This window comes from Triticum aestivum, chromosome 4A, assembly GCF_018294505.1.
Source record: "Triticum aestivum cultivar Chinese Spring chromosome 4A, IWGSC CS RefSeq v2.1, whole genome shotgun sequence".
Classification (NCBI taxonomy): domain Eukaryota; kingdom Viridiplantae; phylum Streptophyta; class Magnoliopsida; order Poales; family Poaceae; genus Triticum; species Triticum aestivum.
The window spans coordinates 34,022,069-34,040,076 of record NC_057803.1 but is presented as its reverse complement, the minus strand read 5'-3'; the positions used below and the strand labels follow the sequence as shown (position 1 = coordinate 34,040,076).

The window sequence follows — 18,008 nt, the reverse complement described above, 5'->3', positions numbered from 1 at the left end:
AAGTTCAACATGACAAAGATTTACCATGCTTGCTAAAAGAAATTGTCATCTTCGCGACAACATAATTTGCCATCATGGTCATTCAATTTGCCATTCTAAAAAAACTGACATTGATTTGCAGCGAAATTCAAAAAGAAAGATGTGTATACGAACTACAGACGCAAGTAAAAATTCTAGTATTGGAGAGCCGTCTTGTCAAATTTTTCTATATGAACATTTTCCGTCAGTACTTGGACAGAGATAAATGGACAAGACAAGTAGACAACCCCATGTGTTTTGCGCTTGATGGCGATGTGCATGGTATACTAAGCAATTTCGTTTGGTAATACATCGACGCACAAGTAGAAACAACCTTTACATTGAAATATGGCTTATGAATCAAAAAAATAAAAACTGTAGATGATTTGCAACCACACGAACACCGAACTTCTGATATTTCCAAGCGCTCTCTTTGACAGAAAGACTGAAGCTAGTTGCTGGAGTCGCTAAAGTGGAGTGGGTGGCACCGGGAGTTCATTATAGGTTAGAATTTATTAGACCCTGCCTGTGCGAAAAGATTTCTCTCAGGTTGCGGAGCTCACACCCTTCAGAAGTTCTGTACAAACATGTGCTGCAGACCGCAGTTGAAAATGCACGGTCTTGTATTGTACCCCTTCTGTAAACTAATATAAGAGCATTTAGATCACTAAAATAGTGATCTAAACACTCTTATATTAGTTTACGGAGGGAGTATCAAGGTGCATCAAAAGCTGGCTGCCATCCTTGTGAGTGATTTTGGATTTGATCACTCTGTCTTCACTTGATCAGCTGAGTTCTGAGGAAGGTTGTATAGGAGCAACCCAAGCACCAAGACAGCAGCGCCGACCAAAAAGGATGTGCTTAAACTTGTTCCTCCAGGCATGTATGGAAGAGGAAGTGACAGAACGTATATCGAAAGAGGTACTGCAGCGGAAGAAGAAATCAGAAAGTAAGAAATGAATAGGACTGACCACATAGAAGAATCATGTCTAATTGTGTATTTGCACGCACGTGCCATGCGCTAGGTACTTATCAGGGCATATGTGCTAGCACAATACTACGAAATGATTTGCATGCCAAACAAAATGTTTCAATTTTCAAACAGCTTTATCCTGGTACCTTTAACTAAACTACAAAAACCTGTGCCTTGTAGTTATAAGTATGAACCATCATAGTGCTTCTTAAACTATTCAGAGGGAGTGTGTTTTGTTACTGAACCTGCTAGTGTTGCTGTTAGCGAAGCAACCAGTGCTGTAGACATCTTCACCAGATTTAGCACAGAAATGTTGAAGGCCATGTTCATAGTTATGAAGAGCAGTGGTAGCAAAGGGGCTCCAGGACAATCTGAAAACTCAAAACATCAGCACATGATTACGGTATCTTTAGGGAAAATTTCGAATGGCAGCCTCTCAGATTGACGTATAGCTTTTACTAATCAGTGGTCAAGGCATCAAGGTGACAAACAAGGGCCCTTCAACATAATGAACTGCTATATATAGCGACTGTTGTGTTTGTGTATGCCATTCATAACCGAACAATTTGTCCAAGTAAATGAGAAAAGTACGATACTTATTAGTGGAAAGATTCTAGGGAAGGTTTTTTCTCCATCCAACAACAGATTTGAAGTAATACATGGTATACGGAGTACAAGCAATGCTCAACTATTTAGCATCTGAAGATACTACGATTATGGGTAATACTCACCGTTCAGATTACCACCACCAACATTCAGAAAGCATGCAGCACCACGGTTTACATATGCAGGGAGCTCAGTCAATGGAATGCCTTTCAAATTAGAGAGAAACGGCAGGAGTAGCAAAACAAAAAGAGCCTGCATAGTTCAACATAGCAGATTTGGAGTGCACAAATAGGAGAAAAGCCAATGGATTGAGTGACTAAGGATACAACCATGAGAAAACTCCATAGCATCGTAAGATACCAAACAAGACGGTCTGAGTAGCGTTTCTCTTTTCACTAGTGGCTATTAAACCTACAATGTTTTAAAACAGAGATGACTTTAAGCTTACCTGGAATCCTGACCCAAAAGAGTTGACCACAAATATGTCAGGCCGCTTTCCCTGTGTAAAAACAAAGAGAACTAAGGCCATCATGCTTTCAACTCAGAAATAGCTTAAAATAAGAAGAAAAAAATAGGTACAGCGAATATTCACATTAATTATTTCCTGAAATATTTTTATTACGAACCTCAAGGCGTTTTGCACCATCAATGAAAACAAATTCCTGCCACGGTAATAACAAGATTTAGAGTTGGGATAACTGAAAGTTTCATCAGGGGTACACCAGCAAGTCCACTCAACCTTGATTATAGATGCACCAGCCTGACATGCAGATGAAGCCATCAAAACTGCTGGCCAAAAAAACTTGACATCAGACAGAGATGAACCACCGTTTGCTCCACTGCATTCATAAAGTAAAAGCATGGCCAGGAAATACTCAAAATCCAATCAACACATAAATTGCAAGTATTCCACAATCATCATATTAGCAAGATTATAACCATGTACTACCCTATCAGCGTAAAGCCATGGCCATTTCTCAGTCCGCACTTTTTTTTCCGAACTTTTGGTTCATTATTTGTGCATTTTGTCTCGACCACTAACTGTACATCTGAAAGGTTGATCAGATGAGGACACAAGGCTACCAAACCACCCAAGAGGCAAGCCATATATAGGTGATCACACCACAAAAAGCTCCTTTGAGTATTATTCCAATTATAATAAGGTTTTATGGTTATCAGAAGTATCTGGTACATGAGCCTAAAGCAGTGAGCCTTGCTACAGAAAGACACATCTACCCCACTTGCCTTGGATGACTGACTACAATGTATGCTTAAGTAATCAATAGAAGGGGTTAATCAAGTGCAAGTGCTAGTACTCAGCCACAGCACCTTCACATATAGATAAGAGGGTGTTAGCTGCATGTCACTGAAAAATTACATGTTAGAAAACTGCCAGAAAATGTCCTAGCCTTATGCCCTTGATTTTACCGAGAAGTTGGAATGCAGAAAGAAATACTATAATTTTGTATGAGTTGATTGGGTTTGTGCTAATAACTTTCCAAAACAAATTCTAGTCACATTGCGTTCTTTTAGTGGATGGAACCTAAAATATGTCACATAACAATCTTATTTTGTCAGCATTCTACAATATACCATTCCAGTGCATGAAGGTGCTCCAATAAATAGTTAGCAGCTGATAATTCCACCTTATCAGAAGCTTACACGAACATGTCCAATACACAATGCCAATGAATATGTGATGCCCGATATAACAGACAGTTGGAAACAAATCAGTTCAAATTATGAGAACAGTGATGTGAAGTACATAAATTAGTCGTCCAAACAAGGCTAGATGTTCCAATTCATACCTTACTACTGATAGAATTACTCCAGTTGTAACAAGCAAGCATCCAAGAATTTGGTTTGCCCTATATTTCCTTCCCAAAACGATGACTGATAAAATAAGCTGCCATACCAGAAAAGACTGCAAAACAACAGCAAGTGTGTTAAGAGTACCGAGTCTGCACAAAATCACCGAAAGGAAGTACTAATCTTTATGCACAGCTATTAAACCTGGCACTGCAGGTAACAAGATTATCAAAGTAGTACGTGTTGAAAGGACTGAGATATGTAACAGAAGAACAACCTTAAGAGGGATGATAAGAAAATTGGAATAATAAACGAATCCAGGATATTACAAAGATGGGGTATATATGGCACCAAGTTAATACAGGATTGGATGTAAGCAGTACAATAGAATGTTCCTACTTGGCAAAGGATATTAAATACTCAGAAGTCAACATGTGGAGAATTTTAGGCCTGTCAGGCGAAATAAAAACATAGTACCTGAGACAGCACTGGAATAGATGGCCCAGGCAACATAGCTGTGAGCATCGGCAAAATGCAAATACAGAACTCATTTTAGTTACGATCTGAATTGTGAAGAAACCATGGTTCAAGTAATGTATTACCTCCGTCCCAAATTAGTTGTCTTAGATTTGTCTAGATATGAATATATCTAACACTAAAACATGTCTAGATACATCCGTATCTGAACAAATCTGAGTCAACTAATTAGGAATGGAGGGAGTAGCTGTTAAAAAGTGCATTTGAAATACTTAATTCTGAAAGTAAAGTACAAATATCACTGTCAGTAATCACCTGCAGCAGCCATGCCTGAAGCAACACCCATCGCTTCTAGCAGTCCAATTAACATGAAGCGTGATTTTGGAAGCGCTAGCATTTCTTTAGTGACAATACCAGCCTGATATCTTACAAAGAGAATTGAGAAGTAGACTACAACATACCTGCAGAAATTAGCAAGTACACGAGGAGCACTTAGAAAATCGGTTTGTGCATTGACTTCACAGAAATCAGTGTAACAAAAAGGATGCGCAAAAAGAAGTTACACATGCATTATATTATTATTACTCTTATATATAAATAGCATGTAGCACTAAGTGTGAAATTTTGCTGGAATTGAGCTTAGATGTCCATGGAAGCATCAAATTTACCCAAACGTGAGAACTTGCGCGAGGAAGAAGGGGTAATTCTTCATGGGCACGAGCGCAAGCTTGTACAGCACCCGGTTCATCACCGCGAGCGCCACGGTGGCCGCCGCCGCCGCGGTGATCCCCGTGCCAGCGCCACTCTCAGCATCGCTTCCTCCCCCTGAAACCCCAACCGCCGCGGCCGCCCGCGCGCACCGCGTCTCGACGGGCAGCCGCCCGCCACCGCCGCCACGGGCGGTGCCGAGGGCCACGCGGAGCGGCGGAGGCAGGTGGGCGGCGCGGAGGGGGGCCGGGACCCGCCGGCAGCCGTGGCGGAGGAGAGGCGGCGGCGGGCAGGGGAGGGGGGCGGAGAGGAGCAGCGAAATTGGCATGGCGGTCGCGGTGGGGTTTGAAGATTTCGCGGGGGGTTGGTTGGTTGCTTCGCTCCGTTTTTTTTTGTGGACGGCGACACTGCCCGAGTACCAGTTCGCAGGCCGCTGGTTTCTCTGGCCAGTGGGACCCACGGGCTAACCTGCTGGGATTAAACCCCTACCCTGCGGCCGACGCTCCCTCCCGACCCAAACCCCCTCGCCGCGGCGGCGCCTCTCCGATGGACGCCTCCGACGAGCTCCGGTCGCTGGAGGCCACGGGGATCTACCGCCTCGCAGGCTCTCCCGCCGCCTTCGTCGACCCGGTGCGCCTCCTCGGCGAATCCTACCGGCGCTTCCGCCTCGTCCCGTCGGCGTACTACTCCCGAAGCTTCGGCCCGTCGCGGCAGGGAGGCGAAGGGACGGCGCCGTCTCCCGACCGGAAGAAGCGCAAGCGGAAGCGCCAGCCGAAGCCCCGGGAACTCAACGCCGTGGAGCGGATCGCAGAAGCGCGGCACCAGGTGACGATCTGACACATTGGTTTACATTTGTGTTTTCTCATTTACTGATGTTTTACTTTTTCTTTTGCGGGGGTACTGATGTTTTACTTCTTCTAATAGTAGTATATTCCAATGAAAAGGCTTGTGCTCATCAGTAACAAGAACGTTAGTAAACTAGAAACAGTTTAATACGTCATCAGCAAACAAGAAATTTGGGATTGCCATTTTTTAGGATTTTTAGAGAGTATTATGTTATTAACATCTGGTGTCTTGTTAGGTGTTCGTGAAACGGTCATAATCTGCCTATACCAATTGGTAGAGAAATGTACTGAATAGTGTTCTACAGGTATTTTGATGTAATGTTTGGATCTCTTATGGTGTTCCATTTGCTAGGAAGCAAGGCCTTTGCTAATTAGGGCCCATAATTCACTCCTCGAGACGAAAGATCTACTGGAATTCCTTCCGGGGATGATCAAGGGAGATGAATGCCTGCCAAATGTTGAAACTAGTTCTGAGAACAATTTTGTTGAGCTTGGGGCCTCATGGCGAGCACCTTTCTACGAGATGACTATCTGCTTTCAGAAGCCTCTTGGTCAGGTCAAGGCAGGTATAATCAAACCAAAAATTGTACGAGTACTTCTTGATGACCATGTTTACAGAATTATAGGTATGTATGATGCATAAGTGCATAAAGTCCTTCTCTACCATGTTTTAGGTACCTGCAATGTCCAAAAGAGATCCAGTCCATTATTTAATAGGATAGTCAGTGTTGAAGAAAACGATGAGGCAGAAGGAGAATTTCAGAGTAGACTTTATATTTTACCAAAAGGAAGTTGCTTCATGATGGTGAGTTAATCATTCTTTAGTGCAGGTGTCTCACCTAATTTCATCTAAGTGAACAGTCCATCTTTAATTTTTATTTTATCTTTTTGGCATGATGCTGATGATACATAAACTGAAGACTGACTTCACACATGTTCGTGATCTCATTCCTGGTATGTGAATGTAGCATACAAATGTTTTAATATGTTGTATTGATCCTGCTGTGCTTGTTAAGGTTGTATTGGCAGATGTGCTTAATTCGTTTATTTTGTGGATGATGTCCTCTGTCTCCAGATAATCCTAATATAGGGTACAACCTTATAGTTATTGACCCACCTTGGGAGAATGGATGTGTTCGCCAGAAAGAAGTGTAAGCTAACTCTTTCTTTCTTCTTCTTCTGCCAAGCAAGCAAAACTTTAGATTGTCCGGGCTTATTGATGGCTGACTTTCCTGTATTTCTCTTTTTTGTTTATTTGTGACGTGTCTTAATTAGACTACACTGGATTGTTAACTTTGGATTAACTAGTTAAACTCTGGATTGCTATGCTTGAATGTTAGCACAGCTATCTGATATCTGACCTTTTTTTTCGAAAAGAGGGTTTGCCCCGGCCTCTGCATCAGAAAGATGCATACGGCCATATTATTGATAAGCAAAAGGTTACAACAGCTATCTGATATCTGACCTAAATGCATGTTTCTTTTCGCAGTATTCCTATATATTGCATTTTTAATTACAGCTTTTCTTATTTCTTGAAGCCTTCTTTTATATGTATATTTTGTGGTGTCCTATTATTTACGGATGTTTATGATTCACTGACCATGAACCATGTGTGCTGATATCATGTTCTCCTGTAATAAAACCCGATTTGGGGATATGCTTGTTGGTAGTTTCATGGAAACTAAATATTCTCGGACTAAAACGGATCCATCTTCTATTCTTCTCTATTGTTGTCATCTTTTTAATGTAATAATCCCATTTGTGCATGGCCAGCTAGGCATTTTTATGAATTGCAGTTCATTTTTTCAACAATGTATGCCCTAGGTATCCTACACTTCCCAATAGAAATTTGTTGTATCTTCCAGTTCAAGAACTTGCACATCCAGCTGGAGCTCTTCTAGTTTTGTGGATTACAAATCGGGAGAAACTGCGAAGATTTGTTGAGGAAGAATTGCTTCCATCTTGGGGGGTCAAAGACCCCACGGAGTTTTATTGGCTGAAGGTTTGCGGCTAATATCCATGTGCAACCTTTTATCTTTTATAACAATGATTTAATTGACACATTAGTAATTTTACAATGGTGTCATTATTTTTGTGCAATGCGGTCCTGAAATCTCAACAAATCACAGGTGAAGTCGGATGGTTCACTGATTGGCGATCTAGACTTGTTCCATCACAGGCCTTATGAGTGTCTCCTTCTTGGCTACATCAACGTTGTGAGTTCTTTCCTCTAGATTATTTTGCCTTTTTTTTCTTGAATTCAACGTTTGATCTGGACTGTGTACCCTGAAATTGATATATTCTGGTCTCCTGGCTTTCTTCCTGGCAGAATAGAGAAGCTGAGTCAGGATCGAAGTTTAAGGTTCTACAAGGCAGCCAAGTAATTATGAGTGTTCCGGGTGCACACTCAAGGAAACCTCCTCTTCAGAGTATCCTTGCCTGTGATTTGTCACATTATGTCCTGTTTATCTTTTAGTTAATCATCTGCAATGAAGCATCTGTCCTGTCGAGCGGCTAGCGAGGGGCTCCCGCGACCCGCGCTAGGGTTCCTCCCCACCGCCGCCCCCCTGCCCTCCTCCCCGTCTCGGCCCCCCTCCTCCTTCATCTTCCTTCGCCGCCTCCGGCGTGCCCGGGTGGCGCCGGCGGCGGTGGACGTCCCTTCCCGGTGCGCCTGGAGGGGGAGTCGGGGCTCCCTCCTGCCCGGCGGTGGTGCTGCTCGGCTGGCGGCGGTGAGGCCCGGCGGGAGTTTTGCGGGCCTCGGGTTCCCTCGACGCGGCGGCGTGGCCGTTGGCTGCGGGGCGGCGCGGTGGGCGGCTGGCCGGCGGCGCCCGCTCGGCCCAGATCTGGGCCCTTTTGGGCCCCATCTGGGCTGGGGCGGGCTTGCGGTCCGGGGTGCGACGGTGTGGCTCTTTGGTGGTGAGACAAGGGGGCCGTGGCTGCGGTGGAGGTGGCTCCGGCGGCCGGCGTGCTGCAGCGTGGCTACAGGGACTGTCCGGACCCATTGGGGTCCGGCCGGGCCGGTGGTGGCCTGGCAAGTCTCGGTGGAGGTTGTTCCCTCCTGTCGGCTGCGTTGCGGTTGCCTTCGAGCCTGGTGTCTTCTCGTCCTACCTCCAGGTCTTGTGTTGGTGGCCTCAGTGAAACGGTGAAAATGGTGTGGTATCCGTGGTGGCACAGGCTGGTGGGCGGCATGTTGGGCGGTGCGCTTCCGATTGTCTGAGGTGGCGGTGGTGGTTTCGGGGCGGGAGAAATCTCTGGCGGCTCGTTCGCCACCAGCGCGGCTGCGCCCGTGGGCCTTGCGGGACCCTCCTGAGGGGCGTCGGTGATACCCCCTTCCCCACTGCCATCCGCGTATCGGGGGAAACCCTAGGACTTGTCCGGGCAGCAGCGGCGTTGTCGTCGCATTTCTTCATGAAGATGTTGCTTGGTACGCAAGGCTTCGGAGTGCTTGGCGGGCGGTGGTTCTTCTCCGGTGGGTGCAGCGGGTGTCGGTCATCTTTGCTTAGTTGAGCTGCCGGCGTCGGCATTTGTTTCTTCTTGTTTCTTTCTCTTCTTTTTCTTTTGGGCTTGTTTGTACTGCGGCCCCAGCAAGCTGGTTGTATCGGTTGAACGTTGCTTTATAATCTAAAGCGGGGGGAAGCCCTTTTTCGCATCTGTCCTGTCGTAAATGCAATGCAGCTCTTTTTATAGTGGCAGTATGATTTATGGCCAATCCTTAACCTGCAAAAGAAATTCTTTCAGAATATATTCCTGGTCCGAAGCCTCCAAGGTGCATAGAGCTTTTTGCAAGAGAATTGGGTTCCGGATGGACCTCGTGGGGAAACGAGCCGCTCCATTTCCAGGATTCAATGTACTTTTCAAAGAAGTAAATTGATACTACTAGACAAGAGCATGGTATGCACAGTTGAACAATTGCTGTATCGATGTAATGCTTTTGTCTTGTAGCATTATGTCTCGTGTGTTTTCTGTAAATAGCTAATTTCTTTCGGTTCTCTTATAATTCCCAGTCATGCCTCGCATTTTACACTGCTGTGTTTAGACTCTCTTATTACTAACTGACCGTATCATGCCTTGTTGCTTCTTCAGGTGGTGATGAACACCTGCTGCTGGATTTCGCATAGCGCTACACTGCATTTTGGACACTGGTTACCACTTACCACTAGTTGGTACGGAATGGCAAGTTGGCAACTAACGAGGTGCAGTTTTGTCAAAAGTTGGTAGGTTCGATTTGAACTAGTCTCTAAGCTTGACTGAAGGACGATCCACATTACAGTGCCGTTCACCACAGAACTGTATCCCGCTGCTGCTTCTGTTCCCTGCTGCAGTGATCAAAAGTTGCCACCAAAAACTTGAATTGTGCTCAAGGTCTTAGTGACTGGTCTGTCGATCTAACATGAACCCTGGTCCATTCTTGAAGGGAACATTTGGATGTAGATTGTTCATCCTCTTGGAGCAAAACGATTCCCTGGTGCTGAAAGATACTGGGACCAATGCTTGTGCCCGCATCCTTGTGTTGTGTGTACACTCTTCTCCGTTTCCTTGTACAGAATGCGTATTCCCTCTTCGAGTAGAAGAAGCCGTTGTCGCTGCTGCCGACGAGAACCACGTAGGAGCCGGCTCGGTGCGGACGTGCGCTGCGCGCAAGCCGGATGGTGGAAACGACAGGGAGGTGAGGTCCGGCTACGTGTGTGGGTGTGCGTGTGGGTAGTGGGGCGGTGCATGGCAACGCAACGCTTGCGCGTAACGGTACGAGGCGTCGGGGCCAAGCCACGGCCACCCTCGTTCGTGCCGAGGCCGTTGCACCCGCACCCGTACCAACTCCGTGGCCGCGTAACGGATCCGTCGTCATTTCGCCGCTCGTTTCAAACCCTCATTAGCCGCTCGCTCTTCAGGTCTGCGTCCATCTACATGCGCCTGCTTCCGAATCGTTGCAAGCTCCGTCGATCAGTTGGCACTTCAGACATGCCGGGCGTCAAGTCGGAGTCTCCGGCGAGCGGCTTGCCGGCGCTCCCGCGCATCCGCACCACTCGCCCTGCTGCGGCCTATTCCAAGGCAGCAAGAGCCAAGGCGCGGGCAAGCACAAAGGCGGAAGCAGAGGAGAAGCGGCACAATGGTGGTAGGGGGGCGTGTGGGAGCTCACCGGAGCTGGAGAAGAGGAGGTGCTCCTGGATCACGGCCAACTCTGGTGACAAACTTCGATTGCTCCCTGCTTCGTTTCGTTACGTTTCCACTGTTCCCTAGAGTCCGTAATTTTGATCTGTGAACTCCATGATATGAAGTATATACTTTATCAGTTATCACAAGCATGTGATTTCTCAATTTTGAGCACGCACGCCATGAGGGTGCAGTACACATATAACTTCTTCTTTTTTTGAAACTTACACATATAACTTCTGATGATGCATGGTACATAACTTCTGTAGAACCCCTCTACGTTGCATTCCATGATGAAGAATGGGGAGCACCGGTGCACGATGACCGTAAGTTGTTTGAGCTGCTCACCTTATCACAAGCCTTAGCTGAGCTCTCCTGGCCTGTAATTTTGAGCAAGAGGGATGAGTTCAGGGAGATGATTGATGGTTTCTACAATGCATCCGTGTGTGGCTGCACGGACAAGAAGATAAACCAGCTGTCCAAATCAAACGGAAGCACGTTGTTGTCACAGCAAAAGATGCGAGCTGTGGCTGCAAACGCCAAGCAAATTCAAAAGGCAAGTTTTGTTTATGGTGAATTCAAATGGTAAAATGAATATTTACAAAATTTCCTCTAATTTATCGCTGAATGAGGACATATAAATCATTATCATTTTCATTCCTCCAACCAATCATAAGGGCCTCTTTGATTCATAGGATTTCCAAAACGTGGGATTAGAGTGGCATGTCATTTTGAATCCTATAGGATTGTATGAGTGTTTGATTGTGCATAGGAAAAACATAGGATTCTCTTAAAGATGTTTGAGAGGATGAAAAATTTCCTATGAAATCTAGTGCAAATAAATCCTCTGAAAAAATTCCCGTGGTTTACAATCCTATGAATCAAACAACACACGTAGTAAATATTCCTAAGGATTTCAATCCTCCAAAAAATTCCTTGGAATCCTTTGAATCAAAGAAGCCCTAAAATGTTACAGCAGACTAGCTTCTTTCGAAATAAAATGAAGCCATGTCGCACCCACTCAATAAAAGCCCAACAAGCCTTTGAATTTGCTATGGGCCATATGGCCCATACCTTGTGTGCTTTCAGAGTTTCAGATTCTGCACAATGTGACACTCGCATCAGTATTAGTATCGTACTGTAATATACAGTCATCAATTGCTTTTCAGAAGTACACAACTGTTCGAACTGTTCTCAAACCGAATGCTTATAACTCGAACAATGTGACACTCGCATCAGTATTAGTATCGTACTGTAATATACAGTCATCAATTGCTTTTCAGAAGTACACAACTGTTCGAACTGTTCTCAAACCGAATGCTTATAACTCGAACACCACCACCACTATATGCTATACTTATCATTTCTTGCTTGGATACTTGGACTAATGCTACTCATGAATTATACCACTATTTTGCAACCTGTATAGTATCCGTTTGGCAAAACAGATTCAGTGGTTTCTTCGAACAAAATCGACCCTTGGGTTTCACAACTTCTGGCGTACCAATAATATCCTCGCTATCGCCAATGACTATCTGCAGGTAGTTCGTGAATTCGGATCGTTCGACAACTACTGCTGGAGCTTCGTGAACCACAGGCCCATCACAAACGGCTTCCGCTACGCTCGCCAAGTGCCCACCAAGACGCCCAAATCTGAGGCTATGAGCAAGGACCTGATGCGGCGAGGGTTCCAGTGCGTCGGCCCCACGACGGTCTACTCCTTCATGCAGGTCGCCGGCATCGTGAACGACCACCTACGGTGCTGCTTCAGGTTTGATCAGGCTGGCAGCCAGCCCAAGGCCGCCGAGGAGAACATGAGAGCCGATATAAGATTGGGGTCTCCCGCTTCAGAGGATTCAGAGATCAGCGAGGTGTAGTTAGGTCTCTGAACTTGCTCATCTTGTGTTTACCTTCCGTCAGACATGGCAGTTGGTTTGGCAGTGCATTTTGTGGTGTGACTGGTGTCAGGTCACTTGTAGTGTGAGTACATTATAGATTGTACAAAATGGTGAGACATGGTGCATGGTCAAGGTGTGGTTTGCTTTCTTAATTGCATGTAAAGCATCTGTATTGTGGAGTGTAAAATCGGTTGGCCATCATGCATGTATATATACTACACACAACATACATCACACATCATACAGTAAGCAGTGTGGTGTGGTTTTCTGACTATTTGCACCCGTATCTGTGCGCAAACGATGATGACAATTATCCATTTCTATGGTTGTTCTTTTGACTCCTAAATGTAGCGTATGAGCTTATTGTTGCGTCGACATGGCAACGATGCATTCGTCAGCCCTTATGTCACACACTTGCCTTGTATGGCAAAATCACAAGATAAAGTTTGTTCCCTAGAGAAATGAACCCCTAAACAAACAAGCTAACCGTACCAACAAGAAAGTTCCACCACCTTTCATCCATCCATTCATCAAGTTGTTGTTAATTAGGCAACTAGAGTGACTAAGAAACACGTCCCTCCCTAAACTAATCACGGCACGATGGCCACGTTTCGCCTCGCCGTGGCCGTGATCACCTTCCTTAAACCTCTCTCGCACATAACCCCTTTCTTTAACCCTACACTTGGGGGCACTACTTAAACATTGGAATCAAATCATTTTGCCAAAAGAAATGTGTACCACACTCCTCGAGGGCGGCATCCTCGGTGTGCGTGCGCCGGGGTCGCTCCCTCCGCTCACACGGGCGGTGCGCCTTCCGGTGCACGTGTCGCTCTTCGGAGGGGCCAGGTCGGCAAACACGAGCCCATGCCATTGACACGCAATGACAGAGGAGCGCTTGTGGTGTGGCCGAAGCTGAGCTCCACAAAGCTAACGTGATTGTTTAATTAGCGCTAATGAGGCTTTGTCCGGATGTTTCCCGGCGCGCTGGTCCCCTACCTAGGAGCGGGCTAGCCTCATCCTTTGCCCGATTCATTGGTTGGTGCTTAAGCTTTACTATCATGCAACTGGGATTAGTTTACTGCACTCTAGACATTAGGTTAAGGGAGGAGAAAAGGAGAGAGCACAATCCTAACAAACTATATCATGGGCCGAAGCATGCCATGTGTGCTGGTTCTAGTCTAGCTGCCACTGCCAGCCTTGGGGGTGAAGCTTCGAGCGCTTGCCGTCCAATGGATGGATCGATGCCGCGCGCGCTCCCCTAAAATGTGGCGCCTTTTATGGGAAAGCATGCACGCAAGATGGCCGGCCATGATTCCGGTTAAACTTGGCATTAGCGCTGCTGTCAGTAGAGAAACAAAGCATCGAGTTTACACCTGTTGCCGCGATGCCGCGCTCCTCCGCTTCTACTAGTACCGAGGTTAATTACGCACACATGTGTCGCGCCCTAGGTGGAGCCGGGGGTGGAGGGCCTCTCACAAGTTGAAACGTACGTTGTCTCCCTCTGTGGAGTACTGATCTCAAAACTGCAGCTATGGACAAAAAGACATGTTACGGCGGACACAGAGAGACGTACCAGTACATACATATTTCGATATTTCGGAATTCGGATTCGGCTAACTAGCTAGTCTTCTGGCGCTTGCAGAGATATACAATAGGTTTTTTTGGCGCGGTAATAATTAACCACCTACTGTGACAGCGGCGTGCCTTGTCCTGACCAATTGACCAAGCTTGGGGAAGACACATTGACTGACTCGACGGCGATCGGTCGGTCGGTCATGGATGGCAAAGCTTGGCGCGAAATTAGCTAGCTGCACGCGCGAGGAAACGACGAGGGCAGCGACCGGCTAGCTATACTAACCTAAGCGAGGAGGCCTTTTAAAATAACCCTGGCGATTAGTGGCGCTATCGCGCAAAAGGCCACGGGGGAGATCGGCCGTATCAAGCCCGCACTGTCACGCGCGCGCCCCTCGAGGAGGGCCAAGAGTGTGCGTACCCTACGTCGCTGCTGCCTGCTGCCCCGTTCGGCGTGCACATGCACGCCAGGAGACGGCTGCCCAATCAAATCGTAAAATGGATTTGATTTCGTCAAAGCGCCTACTAAGGCCTAGCCCTAGCAAAGCTTTTGCTGCAAATTGCGACGAGGTTGAGCCTTGACCGCTTGTTCGACCGGAAAGCGTGGTTAGATTAGGCGAGGTAGGCGAGCCTGTGTCAGAGCTAGCCGTGGCCCGAGGAGATTAGGTTTGGGTGGTCACCATGGTGTAATGTAATCCTCGCTCGATTTGATTAGGGGTGTTGTTAGTGAGTGATCAGCGGGCTGATTAACATATGGCGTCGGGATCCCGCAAGTTGGAGATGGGGAAACAGGAGCGGGAGGTGTCTGAGATAAGGATGGCAGTGGCAGCGCATAGTTTAAGCCCAAAGCTAGAGCCAGCTCTGGCTAGCCAATGGAGTAGTACCAACCTTGATTAGTTAAGTGCATAATTGAGCGATTCTGCGTGGTGTGCGTGATGCCAAAGGGGAGCCAAAGTACGAGGGCATAGCCGTAGCCATAGGCATGTGACAAGGAATCACTGGCCGCCCCGCATTACTAGTTTAGCATCCAATTCCAAACGGCCGGTGCGTCGACAGAGCTCTCAGGTTTTTGTTCATACACACACACACCCCTCAAACATGTCGATTTTGGATAATGGAAGGCTTTAGTTTTGCAAATATTTCCTTCGTCCTAAAATACTTGTCTCTAAAATGAATGTATCTCGACTTATTTTAGTTATAAATAAATCTATTTTATTCATTTCTAGGACAATTATTTTCGGACGAAGGGAGTAAAATTGAAAGCTGTTGAAGGTAGCTAGACTTTGTGGCTTTAGTGTGAGGTGCAAAATGAAAAGTCCAAAGCTGGCTACTGTGTAAGCTAAGTGAAGCTTGTGGAGGAAATAACCGTGCCCTAAGCAAAGCTAATCAATCAGCACTGGTGTGGTCGACCACATCGGTGATCCTTGTCTGGCGTCCAAACCACGGGGGTGGCCTGATTGATTGGCCGGTGGGCGGTCGACGTGGAGCGAGGTTGGCAACTATGGGGGGTGGCTGCACGTGAAACGCCGACGAATCGTACGCCACCTTTGGGCAGTCGACCAGGCCGGCGCGCGCAGGTCCAAACCTTATCCCGATCGTAGTACGAGCCACGTGACGGCTAATTGGGCTTTGCTCTCAGGCTCGGAGGTGATTTGCCCAAAGCGCAGACACATGTGCGAGCCATGCACGCTCTGATTAGCTAAGTGATCTTCATCTGATTGTGGACGTAAAAGGGCGGGCTAGATTTGGACTATACCGGTGTGGCGTCAATCAACCTCTCTCTTCTCAATGCGTGTCGACCGTCCTACCGGATTGGAAAGCGCATATGACCATTTTTCTCTTCTTTTTTGATTGAAATTGAATAGTATAACGATTCTTCGCTCGTACGTAAGAGTTTAAGCTTAGCCGCGGGTGCTGCGTGCTACGTACATCTTACTTTTGAGCGCTGCCAATACTTTCTCGCACGCCTCGTGCCTCCTTTAGGCTTTTGCGCAAGGTATTAGTCGTGCACCTTAGTTGCTACTAGTACCGATGATTACAGTGAATCTTAATTATCCCCTCCGTCTACAAAAAAGGTCTATAAATTTTACTGACCTCAAACGGTCCATAGTTTGACCATGTGATGTAGGAAAAATCATCAACAACTATACAATACCGACTAGATCAATATAGATATGTTTTATTGCGTATGTAATGATATTACATTTGGTCTGTAGTTCTTGATAGTTTTCTTAGAAACTCGGTCAAATTTTGCATTGTTTAACTTCAGACAAATTTTACTGGCCTTCTTTTCACAAATAGAGGGAGTACCTCCAATGATTTCTTACCAGCATGTATATTCATGCTTAACTCTGCGGAGAAATTTACCACCAAGAAAGTCTCCCTTAAAAAAATGTACATTTTTAAGTTGATTATTTTTATTTTTGTGTCTAAATCGACTATGAAAAAAATATAAATTCGGCTTAGTAAAATAGGCAACATGCACCCTTTAAGAATTAAGAAATGCAGCTATATGAAAAGGTTTCACTAAACAAAAGTTGTACTTGTAAAAAAGAAACTCACTGTTTTCACACACAAAAAAACTCACAAGACAGAAAATTAGGAAAACCGAAAAATAAACGTAGGCAATCACTAGAAGTTGAATATACTATAGTAGACTGTAAAAAACACTCATTGAATAGTCCAAGTCAAGGCAATCAACCAAGGACCCTAAAGTGAAGGCCATCAACTGCTACGTAGTACCGCGGTCCGTTCGACAGCTGACGGATATATAGAAGACAAGTGAAAGTGTACTGCTCATATTCCCCGCAGCAATTAGTTATGCACCCATGCTATCGGCACATGTATACGTGACAGCTCGACCTATATCTAGACGTACCTACAAGCTACGGTAGATCGATCGACTTGACCACTCTCTCCCGCCCCGCGCTCTTTTGAATTGTCTTCTCTAGGAGTCTAGGAGGACCCAGGTGTGCCTAATCATATATTTTCTTTTCGTATGGTAATAATATGTGTCTCATTCATATTATAAAGATCAATATATAAATCATGTAACAACATATATGAGAAAACTGAAAAAATAGTAAAACATCTCTGAGCTTGGCATAAACGCCCGTCATTTGCCCCCGGCACCACCACAACCCGCGGCGAAGCTAGCAGAGAACGGCGGAGGGGGCTAATCAGTAAATATGATTGTTTTGGGGAGGGGGGGGGGGCTAATGACTACTTTTTTCTTCAATCTTGACCTCTGGAAAAAAATCTTCAATGTTTTCTCTATATCTTGGAGGGGCCACAGCCCCCCCCCCCCCCCCCCCCCCGAAGTGTATATAACTCCGTCGATGACCACAGCCGAAGAAAAAAATAACGGATCACCTTCTTATCCGAGCTCGGCACGGCTTCATCGCTGATATGCAGCTTTGGGACCGCCTGACCATATATGTACATGTGTTTTCGCGAAAAAAAATATGTACACGTATAGGTATAGCAACCCCCTACAGGGGATAGCTAGTCATGCCATGCAGCTACTTTGGTCACTTGTTGTTGTTTCCGTGAAATAGAAAGGCAAAACGACGACGGTAATAAAGGCAAAAATGCACGGTGATCCGTCGTGCGATTCACTCATGCGATGCGCGATGCGTGCGTGCGTGTGTGTGCGTGCGCACCTTGCGAAAGCGATGAGCTAGCCGAGTCGAGCAAAGGTTTCTGTCCATCTCCTGTGGACTTGGGATTAGCTAGCCGCGATGGATGGCGATGAGAGGGAACGGGTGACACGTCTCGAGCCAGCGACAGCGACGAGCAGCGACCGCAAAGCAACACAAACGGAAACGGGTGCTGTGGCTGGAGCTGGAACCGGACCCCCATTCCACGCGACTGCTGCGTATGCTAGGGCGCTGACATCTGGTGCACTTGGCTGCGCTGCGTACGTACGACCGCCGGCGGCGGCTTTGTGCG

The 18,008-nt window shown here is 46.3% G+C and overlaps 3 protein-coding genes across 4 annotated transcripts; 2 read left to right on the top strand and 1 right to left on the bottom strand.

Annotated features, from left to right (window-relative positions):
• Positions 1-258: 258 nt before the first annotated feature.
• Positions 259-4,961, bottom strand: LOC123084940 (protein CLT2, chloroplastic). Its single transcript, XM_044506484.1, has 10 exons — positions 4,552-4,961; positions 4,199-4,344; positions 3,884-3,921; positions 3,406-3,521; positions 2,337-2,436; positions 2,224-2,259; positions 2,046-2,096; positions 1,723-1,849; positions 1,237-1,362; positions 259-942 (listed from the first exon to the last, which is right to left on the bottom strand). The coding sequence occupies exons 1-10, from the start codon at positions 4,917-4,919 to the stop codon at positions 785-787; spliced, it is 1,266 nt and encodes a 421-aa protein (XP_044362419.1). The 5' UTR covers positions 4,920-4,961; the 3' UTR covers positions 259-784.
• A 70-nt stretch (positions 4,962-5,031) lies between these two features.
• Positions 5,032-9,924, top strand: LOC123084937 (methyltransferase-like protein 2). 2 transcript variants are annotated; one of them, XM_044506482.1, is made up of 10 exons: positions 5,032-5,416; positions 5,789-6,002; positions 6,111-6,241; positions 6,357-6,390; positions 6,512-6,587; positions 7,261-7,438; positions 7,566-7,649; positions 7,766-7,865; positions 9,163-9,327; positions 9,520-9,924. In XM_044506482.1, the coding sequence occupies exons 1-9, from the start codon at positions 5,138-5,140 to the stop codon at positions 9,300-9,302; spliced, it is 1,236 nt and encodes a 411-aa protein (XP_044362417.1). In that variant the 5' UTR covers positions 5,032-5,137; the 3' UTR covers positions 9,303-9,327; positions 9,520-9,924. The 2 variants fall into 2 exon arrangements, with proteins under 2 accessions (XP_044362417.1, XP_044362416.1); XM_044506481.1 differs by having other exon boundaries at positions 5,034-5,416; positions 7,566-7,652.
• A 57-nt stretch (positions 9,925-9,981) lies between these two features.
• On the top strand, positions 9,982-11,259 carry LOC123084938 (uncharacterized). Its single transcript, XM_044506483.1, has 2 exons — positions 9,982-10,618; positions 10,857-11,259. The coding sequence occupies exons 1-2, from the start codon at positions 9,982-9,984 to the stop codon at positions 11,174-11,176; spliced, it is 957 nt and encodes a 318-aa protein (XP_044362418.1). The 3' UTR covers positions 11,177-11,259.
• Positions 11,260-18,008: the final 6,749 nt, after the last annotated feature.